Source organism: Chaetodon trifascialis, chromosome 4 (assembly GCF_039877785.1).
Source record: "Chaetodon trifascialis isolate fChaTrf1 chromosome 4, fChaTrf1.hap1, whole genome shotgun sequence".
NCBI lineage: Eukaryota > Metazoa > Chordata > Actinopteri > Chaetodontiformes > Chaetodontidae > Chaetodon > Chaetodon trifascialis.
The window spans coordinates 5,386,621-5,407,570 of record NC_092059.1 but is presented as its reverse complement, the minus strand read 5'-3'; the positions used below and the strand labels follow the sequence as shown (position 1 = coordinate 5,407,570).

The window sequence follows — 20,950 nt, the reverse complement described above, 5'->3', positions numbered from 1 at the left end:
CTCACATTACATAAAACAAACAGGCATGAAAATACACACACCGGAACACACGTTTGACCATGTATAATTGAAGTGCGCACAATGCATGTGTAAATACACAGTCACAGAAGAGCATATGAATTATGCATGTATTCATTTATTCATGAAGAGAAATGAGTAGCAGGTCAACTTGTTTACTTTAGCAGAGCCTTCCTGTCAGATGTGTCTCTGTTCAAGCAGAAATGCGGCACGCCAGCAAGGTGAACAGGTATTAGTGTCAGCACGCAGAGAGGGTTTAACGACCAGATTGAGTTTGGTGTTTCAGAGGAGAAGCGTTTCACTGAACCTAAATGCACGCTATGTGTTTCCGCAGTGCAGTGCGCTTTCATATCTGTGCTGAATCATTTACATCAAGTGCCCTACTTTCCTCGCCATTTCACTGAAGTTGTGAAAATAGGTGTCTGTTAACCTTTGCCTCTGGCTGGCTCGCGGTCTGGCTGGTGTTTAGGGTCTTTGAGGCTTGACGTGTTTAACGCGGGATATTTCCATGTCCGTGGTGGGCTGATCTGTAAGAAGGGTTCCATGTGAGCAGCCTGCAGAGCGGAGAGCCGGCGGAGTGTAACTGACAGCAGAGACGAGAGCAGCGTAGAGTTAATCTCTCACGTGAACAGCGCCCCACTGAGTGCCAGGGCTTTGGGCTGGGCCGATCAGCGCTGGCCGTGTTTCAGGCAGTTGTACAGCGGCACGTGGAGGTAGAGAAAACAGGACACTGCCAAGGGCTACTGTGGCATGAAGTGAGAAATATAGGCTAAAAGGTGCCAAGAGCAATGTGGGACAGCGGCCTGGTGGGAATTCTCTGCTATCATGTCCTGTAGCGTGGAGGGAATTACAGTTACACTTGAGAAGAGAGAGAGGTGTGCACTTAAAACTTCAGCCACTGTTGAGGTGGACATATGTGAGGTGTATTTGTAAGCTGGGATCCATCTCAGACAGAGAGCAGAGAATAAATCAGCTCCACTGCGTCCTGCGCTCTTCTTCTTCTCTGCTGACAAAAAGAGTGAGATTGACCTCTCGGCTGAAACCAGATACTGACGCAATAAAGGCTGCATAAATGTCCTTCCAGCCTGATCATGAGGTCAGGGCTCAACTGATGATACGTATTGATTGGCTGAAAAAGCATGACTGGGGAGTTTGGGTAACAGGCTGACACGGCACTGGTCGGGGGAGGCCTCTGCAAACCTGCCGAGCCGCCGCTCACTGGCACAGGAGCGCGGTGGGAAGTTCAGACACAAAGACGGGATTTATGAGCCGTGTGGGCTGCATTCACTTTTGGTTTTCGTGCGCGTCGTCTTCAAAGGCTGTTAGAAGTCACACCCAAAACAATCCTCATCTCCTACTTGGATTTAGCTGATCTGTCGTTGGAAACAAGCTTCGCCAAAATTTCCTCCCACAGCAGCGACTGTCCCCTCTAGCTGTGGTCTCGGCCCCTCCTCGCGCAGCAGATGGGATTACCCCTCACAGCAGGCGGATCCAATCAACACACCAGCGCACCCTCTGATTAACGCTCCTCTAGTTCATCATTAACTGGATTACTCTGTCTGTCTTTGTCTCTCTCTCCCTCTATGCCTCTATCTATCACTCTGTCTATCCCCTCCAATCAAACTTACTTTATAGGTCTGGCAGGTGACCCGAGTTTGCGATAAAAGAGTAATTGATGTACTAATCTAATCAAGGGAGAATGTTCAATTTCAGCATTTATCAACATAAATTCGATGAATGATCAGCACGCCTGTCGATAGTTCTTGTTTAGCTACCTGGTGTGTGTGTGTGTGTGTGTGTGTGTGTGTGTGTGTGTGTGTGTGTGTGTGTGTGTGTGTTTGTGCGTGTGTGCCACAGGTGCTTCGCCAGAGTGCTGTATTTTTTTTCCCGCTCAGTCGGGTCTCAGGCAAGGCAGTCCTTGGTGAGTCTCAGCCAACAGCTGTTGTGGACAGACAGTTTTCTCTCAGGAGTCCCATCGCTGAATCAGCTGGAGTGGATGTTGAGTAAAGCAGAAATCCCCAATAACAGCAAATCCATCGTAAAGCTGGTTTTCTGAGCATCGTTTGCCTTCATAAAGAGAGCGATGGTAACATTGGTAATGAAGGGATAGCACGCCCCCCAGGCTTTTGAATTTTTTGGTACATTTTTGTTTGTTCTGTGCCTGCAGGCGTTTGGTTAAAGGAAATGAAAATGGTCTTTTTTAGCCCGATGATGTTCCTGAGCTCCAAACCGATCACATCAGTAGGACTAAGAAGAAGCTGAGTATTGCACCAGCAGCATCTGTGCACTCCCATATTCATTAGTGCTCCAAGAATAAACTCTGCTGTCACTTTTAAGATTCTCTCACATTCTCTGTTACACGAGGAAGCCTTCCATACATCACACACGCACCTTTGTCGTATTCCAGATATTCTTCTGTGAGAAAAACCTGCAGGCTACCTCCAGGCTCACGGCGCAACCAGAGACTCTCTCCTCTCTCTCGGGTTCTCACGCGTCACGTGTCGCTGGCATTTTTTCAAGAGCATCACAGAGTCGGCTGCCGGAGTCAGAACTCGTCAGGAGCGACCGCCTGCTGCTGCTTTCAGATGAATGAGGAAGACAAGAAAGAGCTCAGCTGAGCAAAGTCAGTCCAACTCGCGCATGTGTCATGCGCAGGTCAGCCAGCTGTACCCCCACAAATGAGTTTATGAATAAACAATGCTTTGTCCAAACCATTTGCATGAATGCACACTGGCAGCAGTTGAAAATATGCACTGAGACACATCCCAGTTTCTGCATCTGACTGCCTGACCTGGAATTGTCACCTCAGCGGAGGTAATTTGCCTTGTACGCAAAGTGTGGCCCAACACGATTGTCCGTGGCAGTCAGGGAGCGGAGAGAGTATTTGGGTTAGGAAGGATAATCCACTCACCCCTAAAGAGGATTGGAGAATCTCACAGGCTTTGATGAGTTGTGAGCTGGTGTTTATTTCACATCACAAGAACGGGGATGTGTGTGTCACAGCCAGGGCGGCTTCAGCACGACCACCGAAAGCATCATGGCTAATTGTCACGCTGGAGAGAGTGGAGGTAAAAAGGGAGTCGGAGGATAAGGGAGGAGGGACGGATGAGTACTGATGATGTTTTGGTGTCTTGGCTTCTTATCTCGCCACAGATCCCGAGCTTTAGAGAGATGATGTGATAACTGAGCCTGTGCTGACCGAGACATGGACACTGCAGCGCTAATGAGCGTCCTCAAAGCTCGCTCATCATTCCCCCCAAAAATGACGCTTTATGAGAAAAGGGTAGCTTTGCGTGAGTTCCATTACTATACACATAATGGATGTTTGTTTAAGAGAGAGAGAAAAGAAGAAAGAAAATAACGAGGGCAAGGGTTTACACGTGGACACCTTCGCAGGCATACCTCGACGCACCGCACCTCTCCAGGCTTAATTGGTTCGCTTACCTTGGCTCTGAAACTCCCGGACCACCCTGATGAGAGATACAAGGGGCTTCTGTCATGCGTCCCTGCCTTTAACCTCACAGACCGTGGCCTTAACATTCAAGCTCTAAGCAGCTGAGATCCGGCAACATTTTTAAGGCAACTCTTATGCCCTGGAGGGAGGAGATTTTAATTAGCAGGGGACGAGGCCTTTAATAAACCAGTGGCACTCCAAACTATGTGTGTGCTGCTGTCTCAGAGACTCTGGGACGTCTCTGGACCCGTGTGTGACAGCTCTAAGTATATTTTTCTTTGGTTTTTATCCTCTGTGTCTGAGCTCTAAAATCACAGCATACGCTCTAGAAATTAACCCCTTAAGAGCATCCTTACTCAAATTGTGCGGGTTGTGTGCATTCATTAATACTTGGACAGACGTCTTGCTAAGATTTGGGTGGTCTGTAGGATTTATGTAACAGTATTCATCGGCATTCGTCCGTTTCCACTGACTGACTGTGGTTTTCCATTTTCCACTCCCCATGCAGAAACAGGGGAATGTTGTCTAAGGCTTCAACTCCATATCGTCAAGTGTGTGTGTGTGTGTGTGTGTGTGTGTGTGTGTGTGTGTGTGTGTGTGTGTGTGTGTGTGTGTGTGTGTGTGTGTGTGTGTGTAAATAAAAAGGAGGCAAATGTTCAGTGAAGCACACATCGTCAGTGCTGCTACAGGAGGCTTTGGTAGGGAGTGATGCTGCCTTCAGGTGGAAGTTGTGAGCTTGTAGTTATGATGTACCATCTGGTGAAAAATGAACCTCCATGGCCTTCACCACCTCTGAAAACATTAGCATCACAACTCGGAGCTTTCAGGAAATATCCACATCCAAGGTCGTGAATACCACAAGAGGGGGGCCTTATATGGGCTCCTCTTGTGGACGCGGTGAACAACCCCATTTGTATATATGTATATGGAGGTTTTAACACCAGCTGGGAGAAATTAAAGTTAATGACATTGTGACAGAGGAATGGTCACAGCAGCTCCAGGTTGTGTAACAGAAAGGATGTGTGGTGCTTTTTAAGTTCTGTAAGTTTTAGTTAGAGAGATATAACAGCTGTACTTCAGCACAGCGGTGGTTTGAGCTCAATGCTAACGTCAGCATGCTAACAATTACAGTGCTAATGTAGCGACATTCAGGATATGTGTTTACTATGTTCTCCATCTAAATTTAGCACGTTAGCATGCTAATAAGATAACACTTTATTGATCCCACACCGAGGAAATTCAGTCATTACAGCCAGTAAGTTTGCCAATTAGCACTAATTTGTGATATAAAACACAATTTGTGTAGTTCAAACATGAGAAGAGTTGCACATACACCAAAGCGTGTACGAGCCCTGCATGTCCACATCTGTCCATCGTTGCTTAGGCACACAGGTATTTGTTTGAGTAGCCACTATTTTTACAGTTCCTTTCCTGTAGACAGTTATGTGAGGACCAGCTGTGTTTTCAGGCAGCATACGGCTTTAATTCTTCTAATTGATAGTGAGTGACACGAAGAAAGCCTCTGCCCCCTCAAGACTGCAGCGCTGCCCTCTCCTCTGCTGTTGATTGAAATATTGCTCTATTCAACCACTTCACTCAGTTAAGTGCTACGTTGCTGCATAGACATGCTTGATAGCATTTACGACTGTAACTGAATGAATAAGAGTAACTCACATGGTGCTGTCCACACCCAGGTACACAGACATACACACATGCAGGAACACATGCGCTGTATCACAGTGTTGTGTCACAGAGCTCAGAGTGGGATCAATAGGTACTTCAGCTCTGTGTAACGCTGTACCGAACAGTGAGATATAGAGCCTACTTTGGGATGAAATGATTTTCCCAGTGAAATATGGACAGAGTGCCTGACCCGCTCTGACAGCTGTGTTATTGAGACAAAATGCTGCTTCTACTGATGTGGTGCCCCGAGGGGGGCGAAGGCCTCCCTGGGCTCAAATGGCTCCTCAGCATGTAATCTTGTGTCTTTTGTGACTCTGCAATGATGGCCACCATTTTACCTTGCTTTTCCTCAGCCACTCCTTTGCTGGCTTAATACCGTGCGTGTAAGATCCAGTGGTACAGCACAGGAGAATGGATGCCACTCCTCTTGTTTTTCTGAGCTACTGTTGAAGTGGAGCCTGGGTTTGATCCAGCTCATTAAAACCCAGTTAATGTTTGTGCTGATGGCTCCGCAGAGACAGCCGGAGAGACAAGCCAGTGTTATTCCTGCCTCTGATGAAGCGTCAGCTCAAAGCCTTTATGGCTTACAGATGGAGGGAAATTCTCCAACAATGCAACACCCTCCTCTGAAGGGATATCTTTAATTCACACACAAACATTCCCAATTTAATAATGTCAGTGTGAAAAGCCTTTTATGGTGTGTAGCATAATATGTGCACGAGTGTGTGCGCGGGTGTGCATCCGTGTATGTGTGTGTGAGTCTGGAAAGATGTTGTGGCTGTGGTGGAGACATCTGGAACTTAGGAATTAGATTTGTTTTTGAGAAAAACAACATTGAAATGATCTCTGTTTTATATTCAAAGGTGTCAGATATCCACCCTCTCTCCCCCGACGGGTGTTTTCTTACATTCGTATTCAATCATCTGTCGGATGCTCACGCTCACAGCCACAGAGAAAACCCATCCTACATGTGATTACAGATACTGTCATAAAGACAGTGTGCAGGTGACAGATTTTTTTTTTTTTTGTGAGCAAATATGACATTTCTGGTACATTCTCAGAGAGCTGCTGCGTAAATCCTAAGTGAGAGCGCCAGGAAATATATCCTGCCACAGCATCTGTTGTTGTGGCTCACTGTACAGACTGTGTGGTATCTCAGAGAGGTGCTGTTTGAGTGTTGAGGTCAGATAAGCAGCCTTTGTGTGAGGCAGTCCCAAAGCAGAAGATAGAGGTCAGCACGCAGAAAGCCTCCGGCTGGGGGAGATGCTGAAATCTGCTCACGCTAGTCTTGAGAATGTGACCTTTTTGCTCGATGTTAACATGGACTGGTTGACCGCTGCAGTTACAGAATCAGAGCATCCATTGTCGGATCATTACTGTCACCGTTTCATCTGCATGTCCAGTATTAATTGCACCGTGCCGACTGCGTAACTTGATTTTGAGCCTGGCATTTTCACCCCTGTGTGCAGGTGCAAAGGGGCCTCTCACTATGGCCTCTCAGCAGACAGGAAGCGACGCTCGCAGGAGGGAGAATGCACCGACAGCACGTCAGAACTCACCATCGCCACGCTGCCCAATGACGGCCCCACCTCCGCCGCTGTGGCCCTCCTGTCGGACGAGCCCGGTCTGGTCAACCCCGCCTTCGACCCCAGCATGGAAGACAACAGTCAGTCAGGCAGCACGACAAGCCTGGCCGCCCGCAGCAGCACCAAGAAGAGTGAGTGTGAGTGGGCGAACGGATGGTTGTGTTTGTGCGTGGTCATGTTCAGTCCTGCATGACGTTACCCTGAAGTTGCCTGATGACAGAGGGATTGTTTTCCAGAGTGACAGATTGAAAATCAATAGAGAATAGAGAGCTCTCCAGTCACAGTTACATAGTCTCCCAGTCAAAACCAGATGCCCGTGATCCATGCTCAAATGCTGTGTACATTCACACCTGCAGACTTGCACCGTATAACCGAGGTGCTCGTTCAACCTCGAATACAGTCTTTGTTCTCCCTAATGGTTTCTGATAGAAATTCTATCAGCCAATTAGCTCCACTGCCTTGTTTTTTTTCCCCCCACAAATCCATAAAATCTCGCTTTGTGGAAAAGAGTCGAGAAACAGAGAGAGAAAGTCACTGAGAGGGCAGGTACATTATGCAGTCAAGGAGAAATGGAAGGAGAGATAGGTTAAATATAGCTGATGCGAGTGTGTGTGTTAATCCCCAATGACGTGAACACCCCTCTCACTCCATTTCTCCCACCTGTGAAACCAGGAAGCAGTCACGAGTGCTCCTCTCTGCCCCTCCACCCCTCTCCCCCCACCCCCTAACGTGAGTACACCCAGGCAGTGGGGACACCAAATGACGCTGTACCAGCACTTTAGGCCCGGCCAGCTGAGTGCCCACCACCACCACAAGCGCCACTACTGCTGAACAAGCTGTCAGCTCCAGAAGCGGCTGGCGCTTTTAAAGAATAATGTGGCTGTCAGGAGTCCTCGCATCTCCCCGAGCCCGCAGAGGGAGGGAGGGAGGGAGGGATGGAGGGAGGGAGGGGCGCTGCAGAGGCTCGCTGCCCCGTGCTCGGTGCAGCCAGGCTGGGGCTGCTGCCTCTCCACTGCAGCCTCCTGCAAACTGTCTGTCTTCTTCTAAGAAAAGCAAAGTACCAGACAACAGTCTCTCTGGGAGGGTCTCTTTTGGATGTGGTCACTAGAGTCCACAGTGTGTTACATCACTGCTGCAGTTACGCAACCATGTAACTATACACAGCACAGATTGGGTTTATTAATTAAAAAGCTGGTTGAAAGCAGCTCAACAAATAAACTTCAGAAAAAAAGGATGGACTGGAGGCAAAAGCACAGTCTCTTCATTCCTTTCAGTGAGACCACTGCAGTGACACAGTGGGTGCCCCTGCTCTGGAAAACAGGTTGCCTGGCTCAACTTTTGCCTTGAAGGTACGCTGTGTTTTCTTGCGAGGCTGATTTTGTTTACATTCATATGTACTGGAGAGCCAGTACACTGGACTGGTATCAGCGCAGATTCTGATCTGATGAAGCAGATCAGGTATCGCCCATGACATGACATGACATGACATGACATGACATAATCCACATTAAATGCACTTACTTTGTCACACAGGTATCTGCAGATACCCTGAATTTCGGGAATAGCATGAAACTGGCAGCAGGAATGTGAAACCTATCGCACATGCACGTCCTTGTTTGCGTTACAAACACAAGGACATAGTCATTAAAAGAGTCCTCTATGCCGCTAGATTAGATCAAAAACTCTAATGGATACTTTTGATATAATGCAATTTCATCCAGCACTGTTTGTTTCACTTTAATCGAGGCGGCAATGATTGCTGAAACTTACCACAGTTGTAAAATCTTGTTTCATAGTACTGGAAAGCACTTTAATCGCATCTGGTAAGCCTTAAAAATGATGGTTTTATTACTCAAAACAGGACCTTCTCGCTCATACAGGTATTTCATCTCCTCACACACCAACACAGATCTCAAAGAGTCACTAAGCCTCAAAGAGGAGTTTGATTGGCTGTGAGGAGGCAGATTCAGACATGTCCGGGCATGTTGAGGGTGAGGTAACCTATAAAGTGCCTCTCTGTCTCCCCTCTCCTCTGCAGTCAGAAACTTTGACCGTTCTTCAGTGAGGAGCCGTTCCTTCAGGAGGTTGAACCGGGCATTCAGCGTCCTACGGAGGACCAAGAGCGGCAACGCAGTGAGCAATGAGACATCTGAAGAGCGAGACAATGCCAGGAATTCCAGCGTGCCGCAGGAAGGTATGGATCTGGACCCGTGCGCTATGTCTTTGTTCCTTTGACGGGTATATTTTTGCACTTGTGTTGTGCTTTTTTGTGTTTGAAAGTTGTATGATGTAACTGCTGCGTCCGCACTTTAGGATTCCCCGAAGAGGGTTCTGGAGAGGGCCAAGCGTGCACGCATGTTTCCAAATGTGTGTGCGTGTGATGTTCCCTCAGCTGTAAGAGGAGGATGACACGGGTGGGAGCCCGGAGTGTCACAGTAGCATATGTTTCTTTAATAATTCAGCTGCAGATTGCATAAGTCCACTGGTGCATCACTAGAGACGGATCAAGATGGAGAGTGGTAGCCTGAGGCACTCTGGACATGGCAGGGATAGGGGAGGTCACTGGAGACGAGGCTGCTGACGTCTTCTCCTCCATCCCATACTCCCCTCTCGAATCTTCATCCTCCTCCAACACAGCCGGGGTCAACAGGTTTGCGCCAACTTGATGGAGTGGCCCCCGGGGAGAGCAGCGTTCTCGACATGGCGGATCCACTAGATGTTATGTAGTAAAGAAAATCCGCTCTAGAGATATTTAATGTAGTATCCACAGCCCGACGCTCGTGATCTTTGAGCGGAGGAAATAAAGTCAACCATAAAAGAGCATAATTCTGAAGTAGGACTGCAGCATGATGGGAAGAGGAGAATGGATGTGGTATTGCATTTGAATGGATGACGAATGATCAGGGACTAGATTATTCTCTGAGGCCATCACTGAGGAGGCTAAGAGAATAGATTAAATATTCATTGCCTGCTGCTGGAGAGACAAAGATAGACGAAGAGGATGGAGGACTGAAGTAGAGATAGATCCATACAAAATAAATGGAGGGAAGAGAGGATAGAGAAAAAGAAGGGAAGGAAACAAATAAAGGCATAAAAATGCCCCCATGGATGGAAGAATGGACAAAAAAGGGAATGATGGGATGAAGAAAGACAGACATTGAAAGGGAATGTGATGGAGAGAAGGAAGGCTTACATAATAGCTGCAGGTCTGTGTTAATGTGGTCTCCACCCTGGAAGCAATCTGCTGCGATAACGACAAAATATTGACTTTGGAAAGGAGAAAGTGCAGCGTGAGTAGAACCAACGACCGAGGCTACGGAGCTAGAGACACAGAGGAAGAGAGCCCACCGAGGGATAAGCAGAGAGAGACATTTTTCATAACCAAAGAAGAAGAAATACGATGAGGGATACATCTTCTCTGTCATTTATTGGCCAAGGCTGTTGGCCAAAATAGTCACAAAAGATCCCCACCCACCTCCTCACGGACCAGTCCAGGATGTGTCGTAATGCTGCTAAGCGTAATTCACCACTGGGCATGAGGGGAGGAGAGCACGCACAACTGAGTGAGATAAAACCAGCAGACAAATACGCATTTCTCAGAAATGTTAAATGAGGTTTGTTTGCATAAATCTTACAGTTGGCTCAGTGAAATTCTGCATTTATTCTCATGACAGGATCCTGTGTTTGGTTGAGTCTTGGGGTGAAAACGAGTGGAAAAATGTTCTACAAATGCAAAGTAAAATTCCTGGAGTCATACCTTTTGTCACGCCTGTTGTGAAAAGCCTGAACAGATTTATTTCTTTCGAGAAAAGCGAAGAAGATATATTCCCTGATGGATTAACATTTTCACTGTGAAACGGTTGGAATATGTGTGTGTTTGTGTGCTTATTGTAACTGTTCGTGCATCCCCGCCCAAGTAATAACCTTGTGAAAATGTGAAATAAAGGGTTTTCCCAAGCATACTTGCTACAGATGTATGTGACTAATGATACAAACATTGTGCAGGATGATCAGCCAAGTCAATTTTCCCTCTTGGCTTGTACGTTTGTTTTAGTAACCTGAGGGAGTAGAGACAGCTGGTTCCACTGCTGAACCTCTCCACCACGGTCTTCCACTCTTTCTCCCTCGATGTCTCTCTCTCTCTCCCACTTCCTCTGCTGTTTTATTTGGCTGTTTGTCAAATTTGGTTTTTCTTGTCATTGTACAGTGAAATTCAGAAATGAACTCAGCCTTTTTCTTCTCCCCACCTTCCTCCTTAGTGCTGGCTCTTCCTCAGCTGCATCACCTGATCCCTGACGGTGAACTCACCAGTATTAAGATCACGCGGGTGGACGCCTCAGAACCGTTGGCCATCAGCATCGTTGGTGGCAATGAGACCCCTTTGGTTCGCATCCTCATCCAGGATATCTACAGAGAAGGGGTCATTGCTCGGGATGGACGCTTGCTGCCCGGGGACATGATCCTAAAGGTATCACAGTCAAAACTGGTTTCACAAATCAGTAAGAAGCAATCCCAAGTCCAGTTTTCAAAGTGCTCTAAACTCTCTGTTGCCCCGTCAGGTAAACGGCATCGACATCAGCAACGTACCCCACTGTTACGCCGTGGCAACGCTCAAACAGCCCTGCCAACTCCTCCGGCTAACCGTGCTCAGAGAGCAGCGCCATCGCTACCGCTCGCATTCACACAGCCACCCGCACGGCCATGGGCATGGCCACGATGTCGCCGGCGGCCATCCGTCTCACGGCCTCCCCCACCATCCCTTGAGGGATGATAGCATCCATGTGGTCCTGAATAAAACCACTCCAGATGAACAGCTGGGCATTAAGCTAGTGAGGCGGTCAGAGGAGCACGGAGTCTATATCTTTCATCTGCTGGAGGGCGGCCTGGCAGCACGTGACGGACAGTTGTGCGTCGGCGACCGCGTGCTGGCCATCAACGGGCACGATCTACGTTATGGGGCACCAGAACACGCTGCTCTGCTTATCCAGGTCGGTCAGCAGGTCTTCCTTTAAACGCATCGATTTAACTAAGACGGCAGGTCTTTGCATTTTACAGAAAGCTCATAGTGACGGTCAAATGAGTCCACGTGTTGTCGCAGAGCATAAACAACTGTGTTCTGTTCTTACTCCGAGTCCCTGAGGTATTAAAGATAATTGTGGTGATTCAGGCTAATAGTGTTGTGCTGTGCTGTTGTGTCTGCACTCACTGCAGTTAATGGTATTTAATTGTGGTGATTCCCTGATGGACTGGGCCATGCGGCCGCCTCTGGTTCCTGGTTGATGCCAGTCAATGGTGGTGTGCTTGTGGTTAATCGTGGTTAATTGCAGTGTGTTTGCGGCTGACTGTGCAGGGTCTCTGGGCCCAGAGTTCCTGTCTGAGCAGCCTGACCGGCTCTTTTGGGTCTCTGTGGAGCCAACATGGCCTCTCAGAGCAGGCACTCTGTCAGAGATTAAGAACTGGCAGGGAAGAAATTAAATTAGTCCAATTAAGGCAATAATGGGCTGGAGTGCCTAATTCAGGAGTCAGCTCTGTGTGACAGAGAACAGGGGAAATCTCAGAGGAATGAGAGGGGGGAGAGGGAAGCAGCCAGCCAGTCTGTGTCTACTGGACCATTTGAATGTGAATGTGTGAATCAGTGAAGCTGGACTGGCAGTTCAGTAGTACAACCCAGATTCAAAAAAGGCTGGGACGCTTAAAACATAAGTCAAACAGAATGTGATAGGTCCTTTTTGACACATACTCAACTGAAAACAGTACGAAAACGATATATTTAACAGGTGATAGTATCATGATTGGGTATGAAAGGGGCATCATGGAAAGGCTCAGTTCACAAGTGAGGATGGAGCGAGGTTCACATCAGAAGACTGATGCAACTTTCATATCTATCCACTGAACGTAAGGCTACAGCCAGTCGCTGGTTATCTTAGCTTAGCATAAAGACTGCAGACAACCAGCCTGCGTCTGTATGAAGCAACTAAATCTACCCACCAGCACATCTAAAGCTTACTGATCAACACATTATATTACATTAGAGTCTTCTCCTTTGCATGTCTCTTGCCTTAGTATCATTTGTAGCTCGTGTCTAAACTTTGCGTCGTCTCTGAACGCTCTCCAGGCAAGCGAGGAAGCTGTCCACTTCATCGTGTCCCGTCAGATCTGCCTGCCTACCCCAGACATCTTACAAGAAGCCCCGTGGGGCATGGACGGTCCCCCACCATATTCCCCTGTGGACATAGAACAAACGCTACTGGTGAGCTGCATGAAAGCACACACACACACGCACACACACACACGCACACGCACACACACACACACACACACACACACACACACACACACACACACGTGAGACAAGAACATGGACATACACACATAAAGAGGTGATTTCTTCCTCAGACTCCCCTTCCCATGATAAATACTGTCATTCAGGTGCAAATGATCCATGAAGGCGTTATTCTCCAGTCAAAGCTGAGCATGTCATCCAGCAGTGCAGCAGAAGCGTTGCATCCACATCAGCCATCTTTTCCTCCGCTGCACAGAAAACAGCCGCTCACCCCTCAGGATTTACAGACTCTTCCATAATCCTCCGCTGAAAGATTCCTCCCTGTTCCTTACTCAACCTGCCGATATCTCTTCTCCTAATAACGATCAGCTCTGCCTTGTTTTTTGATTTAAGGAGCGATTTTCTTCAGAATCACTGTTTCAAGCACAAAGCGTATGATTTCAAATTAGCTTTAAAGGCAGCCAGTGATCATTCTGTAGATCGCTATCCTTTAAAACGCATTGTACCACATTTCAAACAGCATATTTTCAGCAAATTATCCTGGAACATTCTGGGAAACACACATAATTGTTTTCTTGCCGAAAGTTAGATTAGAACCCAACAGTGCTTTAGCATAGCTTAGCATAAAGACTTGAAACAGAGGGGAAACAGCTAGCTTGGATCTGTCCAAAGCTAATGAAATCCCACCCGCACCCCTAAAGCTCATGGAATAACACTTTAATTAAAAAACATAGTCTGGCACACAAACCCCAAAAGAAACACGATTTTTTCATTCACACTTTGGTTTTTGTAGAGTATAAACTTCTCATCTGTCAGCAAGAAAGAAAATGAGTGTATTTCCCATTTCTGTACTCTTTGTACTTCACGATTGATGTATAATTACACACGCAGTACACCATGCAGTACTGCACAGTACACAGTGTGGACAGTGCTTTCCGCCCGTGAGTGCAGCAGAAATTTGTGAATGCTGCACAAGCTACATCCCATCAAGCTCAATGAGTCCATGTGTTATTCATCACTACTCTACTCTTCCCTCGCTCTTCCCCGTCTGACACACAAACTTACTCGCCATAAATAAAATCTCACGCGCTCAATCCCACACACACAGCCTCGCTCAACGAATCGAATCGCGCTTCGCTGAGTCCGTGAACAAATCAGTTCCTCTGTATCCAACGTGGACGCAAAATGAAGAGGCACTTGAGCTGCTTGATGTCCTATCTTAATAACAACCATATATTATACACTACCAGTTATGCTAATGAGGTCATTCATTAATTAGCAACTATGTCTATGTCATTGGACTCTTGTTCCCATAGCACAGCATGGGCGGTATTCCTATGAATTCTCCGATCATTAAGGATCTACAGCAAGTCCCAGAGAAAACAGTCATTAATATGCAAATGTGCATCTCCAAAATCCAATTAGATGATGTAGTGTATAGAAGGTGCCCTTGGTGTAACAATTAAGTTCATATCATGTTTGCTCCTCAGTTATTGTGTTTATAAGAATGTGGATGCACAGCAGAAGACGCCACTGTGACAGCGTCAATTATGAATGTCCTGCATGTTTTTATGTCTCCGACCACGGCAGCAGAACATAAATCAGTACATGGAACTGGGGCAAAAAACATCAATGTTGCTTTTAGATCTCCATTATTAATTTACTCTGCAACTTCTCTCTCCGCCTCTTATCCCCTGTGAAGGACTCCTGTCAGAAGCCTGCATGCTACGAGAAGACGGTTACTCTGACTAAGGAGCCGTACGACTCCCTGGGTATGACGGTGGCGGGCGGCATGTCCAGCCGTGGGTGGGACCTCCCCATTTATGTCACAAACGTGGACTCTGATGGAGTGGTGGGACAGGAGGGCTCCATCCGCAAAGGTAATAATGAACTCCAAAGGAATCCCTTGATGTCTCTTTCCATTACTTACCTGCACACTCAATCTTTTAATGTAATTATCAGACTATTACTCATGTGTTTTATTACGAGGAGTGTCATGTTCAGCACCTTTGTGTAAATAATTACCCATTTAGTGGAGTATTTGTTTGGTGAGGAGGTCGTCTTCTGGAGCTCACACTGTGGAAGGCAGACTGTCATGGAGTTGGCTTTGATGATGAATATGTTGTATAAAGCAGACGGAGTGATTGATGAACACTTAAGACTCATGTTTCATTATGAAGTTCATTCATCCAGCAGGAAAAGTCACTGCCGCTGCTGCTGTGGTTCAATGCTCCGTAAATTGGCTCGAACACACTTAAACAAAAACACAAACAAACATTAGCACAGCAGTACTAAGGACTCACTGTGCTCAAGAGGAGAATTGGTGGAGTACTTAATTATTTCATTATATGAAGTCAGTCAGCTCTGAAATAGAGCAAAACATGGAGCGGCACACAAATAATTGGATGTAATAGCGGCGGTCTATCGCCTATAACGCAGCTGAAATCAGGGGAGTGAGAGATTTTAGCCCCAAATGGTGATTCCACTTCACTGTATATCCATCTTACAACATGAACATATTAAGTCATTAAGCATAACAGCAGCGTAGAGACTTCATAAACAAACGAATAAATGTATTGTCTTTGTCCTATGGATGCTTGATACACATTGCTGCATTTGTATGGGACGTAGCTGCAGCAGCTGTCTCTGTTTGTGTGCTCATGAAACATGTTTGTGTATTGTAATAGACTATTCATTTTCATTTGCATATCTGCTCGGGGCAAATGTGTCCTTTGAGTTGCTTATTAGCAAGCCGGACTGCGCCGTCTGTTTTTCTTTGCAACACTTTCATCACTAGGAGGCTTTTTAAAGCACAGGTGGTGCTTGGTTTCCATCCCTTTGTGTTGTAGCAGGAAGGTTGCTGAATATTAAATAGGCAGATGATGAGTCCCTGTCCTGTGAGGTCTTTTGAAAAGCGTTTATCAGAGCAGCGACCGTGGGCAGAGGATGAGCCATGCTGTCCACTTCCTCCCCCGCAGGTGACATCTTGTTAAACGTGAACGGGGTGGACTTGACGGGGGTAACGCGAGGAGAAGCCGTGGCCAACTTGAAGAACACCTCCTCTCCCGTCGTGCTCAAGGTCTTGGAGATGCGTCCTCCGGAGGAAAGCCTGCAAGAGTGCACGTTGCCGCCCTGTCTCACACCCTCACCCACAGACAGCACCAAGAGCCCACTGCCCAATGATGACTACTCCCCACTGTGGGTGTCATGGCTGCAGCTACCCAGGTGAGCCCCCCTTGATGTCTCTGTTTCCACTCCATATACAGTTTTCTACTTTCTCACTCCTGTTTTTCTCAGCCCAGTATAATTTACTCCCCCCCCCCCCCAACTGGTCCTTGTGACCTCCGCCAGCTGGTGCCAACTGAAATTTTGACAGAGCCAGCTGGGGAGAGAGAGCTCATTATACTTTCAAGCTAAGTCTTCAGCTTAAATATTCACCACTGTTATATCAGTAAAACTTCTGAGAATGAGAAACTTTCCCTCCGATTGGAACATGTGAATTTATCTTACTACAGTGCGTTGTCAGGCAGACAGCAGTGCGCTGACAGCCATAAACAACGACTGCTGCTGCAGCTTAACGTGAAATAAAAATGTGTTTCTCCTCACACAATGAATTGATTAGGAGTCAAAACCAAGCACAGTCACAATGGGAACGTAGTCTAGACCAGCGGTGCAACTGAAAGGATTTGAATATAATTTTCACTCAGCCCTGAGTTATCTTTACGAGAGTGATAGAGAAGTCCAACTATTCTCATTGTTTCAATCCGCTGGGAGGAAAAGCCATGCCTTCAGTCGAGGAGCGAGCCAGGCCTTTGTCTTCTGAGCAGGGCGGCTTTCTGCAATCTAGCGAGTGCACACATACTCACTGTGGATACACAGTGTCTATAATTCAAAGATGCAGTCGAGAGATTAGTGTGTTTAATCTCGCTCTTGGCTCATGCAGGCATCTCTACTGCTGCAAAGACATTGTCCTGCGGCGAAGCACTTCGGGCAGCCTGGGCTTCAGTATCGTGGGAGGTCAAGAGGAGGTCAACTGCAATCAATCCTTTTTTATCCGCTCCATCGTGGAGGGGACGCCAGCCTACAACGATGGCAGGATAAGGTATTCAGCCTCTGAGCGCCAGACCAGCTTCAACACAACCTGTGCATGATTTTTTTCCTTTATATATACTGAACAATTCCCTGACGGCTGTGTCATTCTCTGTAGGTGTGGGGACATCTTGCTCGAGGTGAACGGGAAGAGTACGTGGGGGATGACCCACACAGCGTTGGTGCGCCTCCTGAAGGAGCTCCGGGGCAGAATCACCCTGACCATCGTCTCCTGGCCGGGCAGCCTGTTGTAGCAGTGCTCCAAGCCATCCAGCGCTGCTTCAGTAGCACTGACCGAGGAATGTGGGAGGCAGAGCTTTAGACTGGCTGACCACCCTAAGCTTGCTGTGTGGGAGAAGCTTAGAATAGTGCTGTAGCTGTATGGATATCTCACTTCTGATGGACAGCTGAGACGTTGCCAGGAGTTTGGAGAAGGACAAACATGAGACCGGATTGTTACCAGAGGTTAACTTGCCCCTCCAAGAACGCTGAACTGGGAGGATCCAGGACTGAGCCACTTCTAACTAGGATGTTGGGGTTTACCGGTTTAGAGGACGCGGTCCTTCTCTGGCACGGCACCCAGTGAGTGGGGTGGGTGGACTGAGAGGAGACACAACACGTTGCCAATTCCAGTAGTTATATATTAGGGTATGCGTTAAGTTGGACTCACATTTCTTTACTGTAAATGTTGGGTGTCTAAAAAAGTACTGATCCAAGCACTTGTAATACGTTTCTTTTGTTCGTTTGTGGTATGGCCTTTAAATATAGGCTCCATTCTGTTTGTACTGACAGTGGTTGTCATCTTCATCTGTTGACCTGAGGACACGTTGCCAAGTAGTAGTCTGTGTTGAGGTTTATTTCTTTTATTTCAGAAGCTATGGATAAATTATCAAACCACTGGCAATAAAAAAATATATTGAAAAAAAAATAAAGGATCAGTGTGTTCATAACATGTTAAAAAATAATATTTAATTAGGTGACATTGTGGAGGCCTTACTAATTTTCTTACTTTTAAGAAAAAAAAACTGACTTGGTTTCTGTGTATCGGTGGATGGTCTGGGGCCCATCTACTGTGATTCTGTCTGTCACGCTTCGGCCTGTGTAGTATATCTGATGGTACATTTGGTTAAATGATCAATAAAGTCATTTGAAAAGCGAGCGTTGCGTGAGAAAACTCATACTTAAAAGCCTTACTTCCACTCAACAAACACGACACTAAAAGCAACATAAACAATATGTACATAAAATGATCTTAAGTTTCTAATCAATTCCAGTTAAACTTGCATTTTCTAATGAAACATGCAGTTCTTCTCATTAAACAGATTGGGAGACGGACAGTCAGTCAGATTTTAAGTTCCTCTTGTTGGTCTCCGTGTCTTCTCTAATTCTTATGGCCTTTTTGTGTTTTCGTCTACTCTGTCTCTGACTGTCTCTGTCCTCACCTCCTTCCCTGCTACTCCTGCTGCAGCTGCTTTCACTGCTGCTGTTGAGGACACAGATGACAATCACATTATAAATCTGTCATCTTTCATTCTTTTGTCATAAGGAGAGTGTGAGTGTGTGTGTGAGTGTGTGTGTCACTGTGAGACCTGCAGGAGGGTTTTTGCCATCCGTCGTTTTTGCCTCTGCGCCTCTTCTCTCTTGGCTGTTCTTTTTCTCCACTGAATCTTTTAAAACTGTGCTGTTTGTGGCCTCGCTCCGTTGTGTCCCTGTGCCTCAGGCGCTCCTCCCTGCTGAAAAACACCAGACACGTATGCAGTGTATTTTTTTCATTTGCTATTGGTGAAACTGGAGGCTTTTTCTTCGGGAAATAATACAAAAGAAAAAAGAGCTCATGGCCCACAGAGGAGGAGAGACTGCTGCCCCCCCCCCCCCTTCTCCACTGGGACAGAGATAAGTCAGAACTCAAGGGACCAAAACCTTAACCACAGTGCCTGCTGCTCGCCTGCCTGAGCATCTGCAGCTTCCCCCACCGGCCAAGACTTTGAGTAACAAAGAGCCCAACACTTGTGTCACAGCATGCCCTTTACATTAAAGCCAAGCAGCCGTGCTGCAGTATCCTCTAAGCTAAAAAAAAAAATCTATTATTCACCGTAGGACCTGCAGTCCTGTGAGACCACAGGACTGATCATTACTTCACACCTTCTCTCCCCTCGTATGACCTCTGAAAACACACATGCAAAAATATACTCATGCAAAGGGCATAGTGACGACGGAGAAAATATGCTGGTTTCACACACCTACAGCTCTAACAACCAAGGACGAGCGCTGATAGCACAAACTGGTTGGAATGAGCACTATGAGAAAAACTGTCAAATGCTTAATCAAAGTATGCATTGGTAACATTTTACTTGTGAACGGGATAAAAGAAAAACATTGTACCTATTAGCACGCTTTTATTTTCATTCAGTGTTAGTGTAGGTAGCATGGGAGCGCCATGAAAACAGATCACAATGACGGGGTGCCGTGGCTTAAAAATATTTGGGAGCCACTGGCACAGTGTCTCATTTCAGTAGCTGCTTCATTGAATGATGCAGTTTATTACAGTGTGACCTTCAGAGGGCGTCTCTGGTGATCAGAGGCTGGTTGGCTGCAACACTGTCCCTCCCGAAATGAGATTCACCATAACATTATTATCACGACTAGACTGACACTTCATTATGTTTTAGTTAATCAGTCACGCAAACGTTTCCAGTAGTATAAAAGCTCAACGAAGGTGTCATGCGCTGTCAGTTCCACTACCTGATTCTACACAATGGGGATTATAGCAAACCAGCTGCTTCCTCAAAACCACACTCTTCAGAATGTTACATCGTGCAAATTGGATTCATATTGTAGGAAAACATCTTCCTTTTCAAGAGCAACATCAGTGTTGTTGTTGTTGACCTTGTTTTATCAAAAGCAGCACACAATACACAGGACTGCACAGCACACACATCTATGGAGGAGGTAATGCTAATTCAGACTGGATGGTTATAATACTCAGCAAGGTCTTCAGTTATAGAGGAGGGGTCGTAAAGGCCCACAAAATTCGCTGAATACAGATGATACTGTAGACTGTTAGATTAAAGAGAAAACCTCACAGTCTGCCAAAGGGGAATCTGTGGAGTGCGTATAAATTTGCAACTGTCTCACGCTCCCTCACCTTAGAATAATCAACCTGACCTTTAAGACTCATCACACTGAAGGCATTTCTCTTGGCCAAAAAAGTACCGTCTTGCTCAAAAAGGAAAAGCACAGATACTTCGCTGCGAAAGCAAACAGCTCACACATGGCTGGAGTAATTATTACCATTCACTTGCTCAACACAGAAAACAGAGAGAGCCTTAAGGGGCAGAGTTGTTGCAAGTACAAAGCTAAATATATTCAATATTTGCAGACAGCTCTTCTGTTAGCAGCGGGGATTAGGACCCAGGGCCCACATTTATTCTTGCTCAGAGCCATTAGCTTTAACACAGAAACAACCACCTCACATAACACCAAGAACACAGTCAAACAATTCCCAAGGAGACAGTGTTAGAAACAGTAAATTATAGCACAGAGGCCTCAGGATGTGTTTTCACATTTTATGATTTTATTCATTACTAGTTCCCCGGCCTGTCAGGGCGGGCAGTATCACAGACTTCATGAGATGCCTGAGCCTGTGGTGGTGTAATTTCACCCACTCCATTGCTCCAGTTATTTAACTGAGGAGCCCAGATGATTCAGTGAGCTACGCTGCGGATATGAAACGCAATTTATGATTGACATAATTAACACAGAAGTAATATCTACAAAAACAAATAGGAGCTGCGGGTGGAGAGATGGAATGGAACATCTAATAACTGCTGGAGCAGG

General features: G+C 46.5%; 1 protein-coding gene across 4 annotated transcripts in view; it reads left to right on the top strand.

Moving 5' to 3' along the window:
- The window catches only part of lnx1 (ligand of numb-protein X 1), a 32,568-nt gene extending 14,297 nt beyond the window's left edge, over window positions 1-18,271 (top strand). For 2 of the 4 annotated variants that reach the window (XM_070960675.1, XM_070960677.1), the window contains 9 exons: window positions 6,625-6,872; window positions 8,780-8,935; window positions 11,001-11,209; window positions 11,301-11,729; window positions 12,857-12,991; window positions 14,727-14,904; window positions 16,003-16,249; window positions 16,968-17,126; window positions 17,232-18,271. In XM_070960675.1, coding sequence (XP_070816776.1) covers window positions 6,625-6,872; window positions 8,780-8,935; window positions 11,001-11,209; window positions 11,301-11,729; window positions 12,857-12,991; window positions 14,727-14,904; window positions 16,003-16,249; window positions 16,968-17,126; window positions 17,232-17,367 — 1,897 coding nt within the window. In that variant the 3' untranslated portion in view covers window positions 17,368-18,271. Of the gene's footprint in view, window positions 1-6,624; window positions 6,879-8,779; window positions 8,936-11,000; window positions 11,210-11,300; window positions 11,730-12,856; window positions 12,992-14,726; window positions 14,905-16,002; window positions 16,250-16,967; window positions 17,127-17,231 lie in introns of all 4 variants that reach the window. The other 2 variants (XM_070960674.1, XM_070960678.1) reach the window with 1 other exon arrangement.
- The last annotated feature ends 2,679 nt before the right edge of the window (window positions 18,272-20,950 follow it).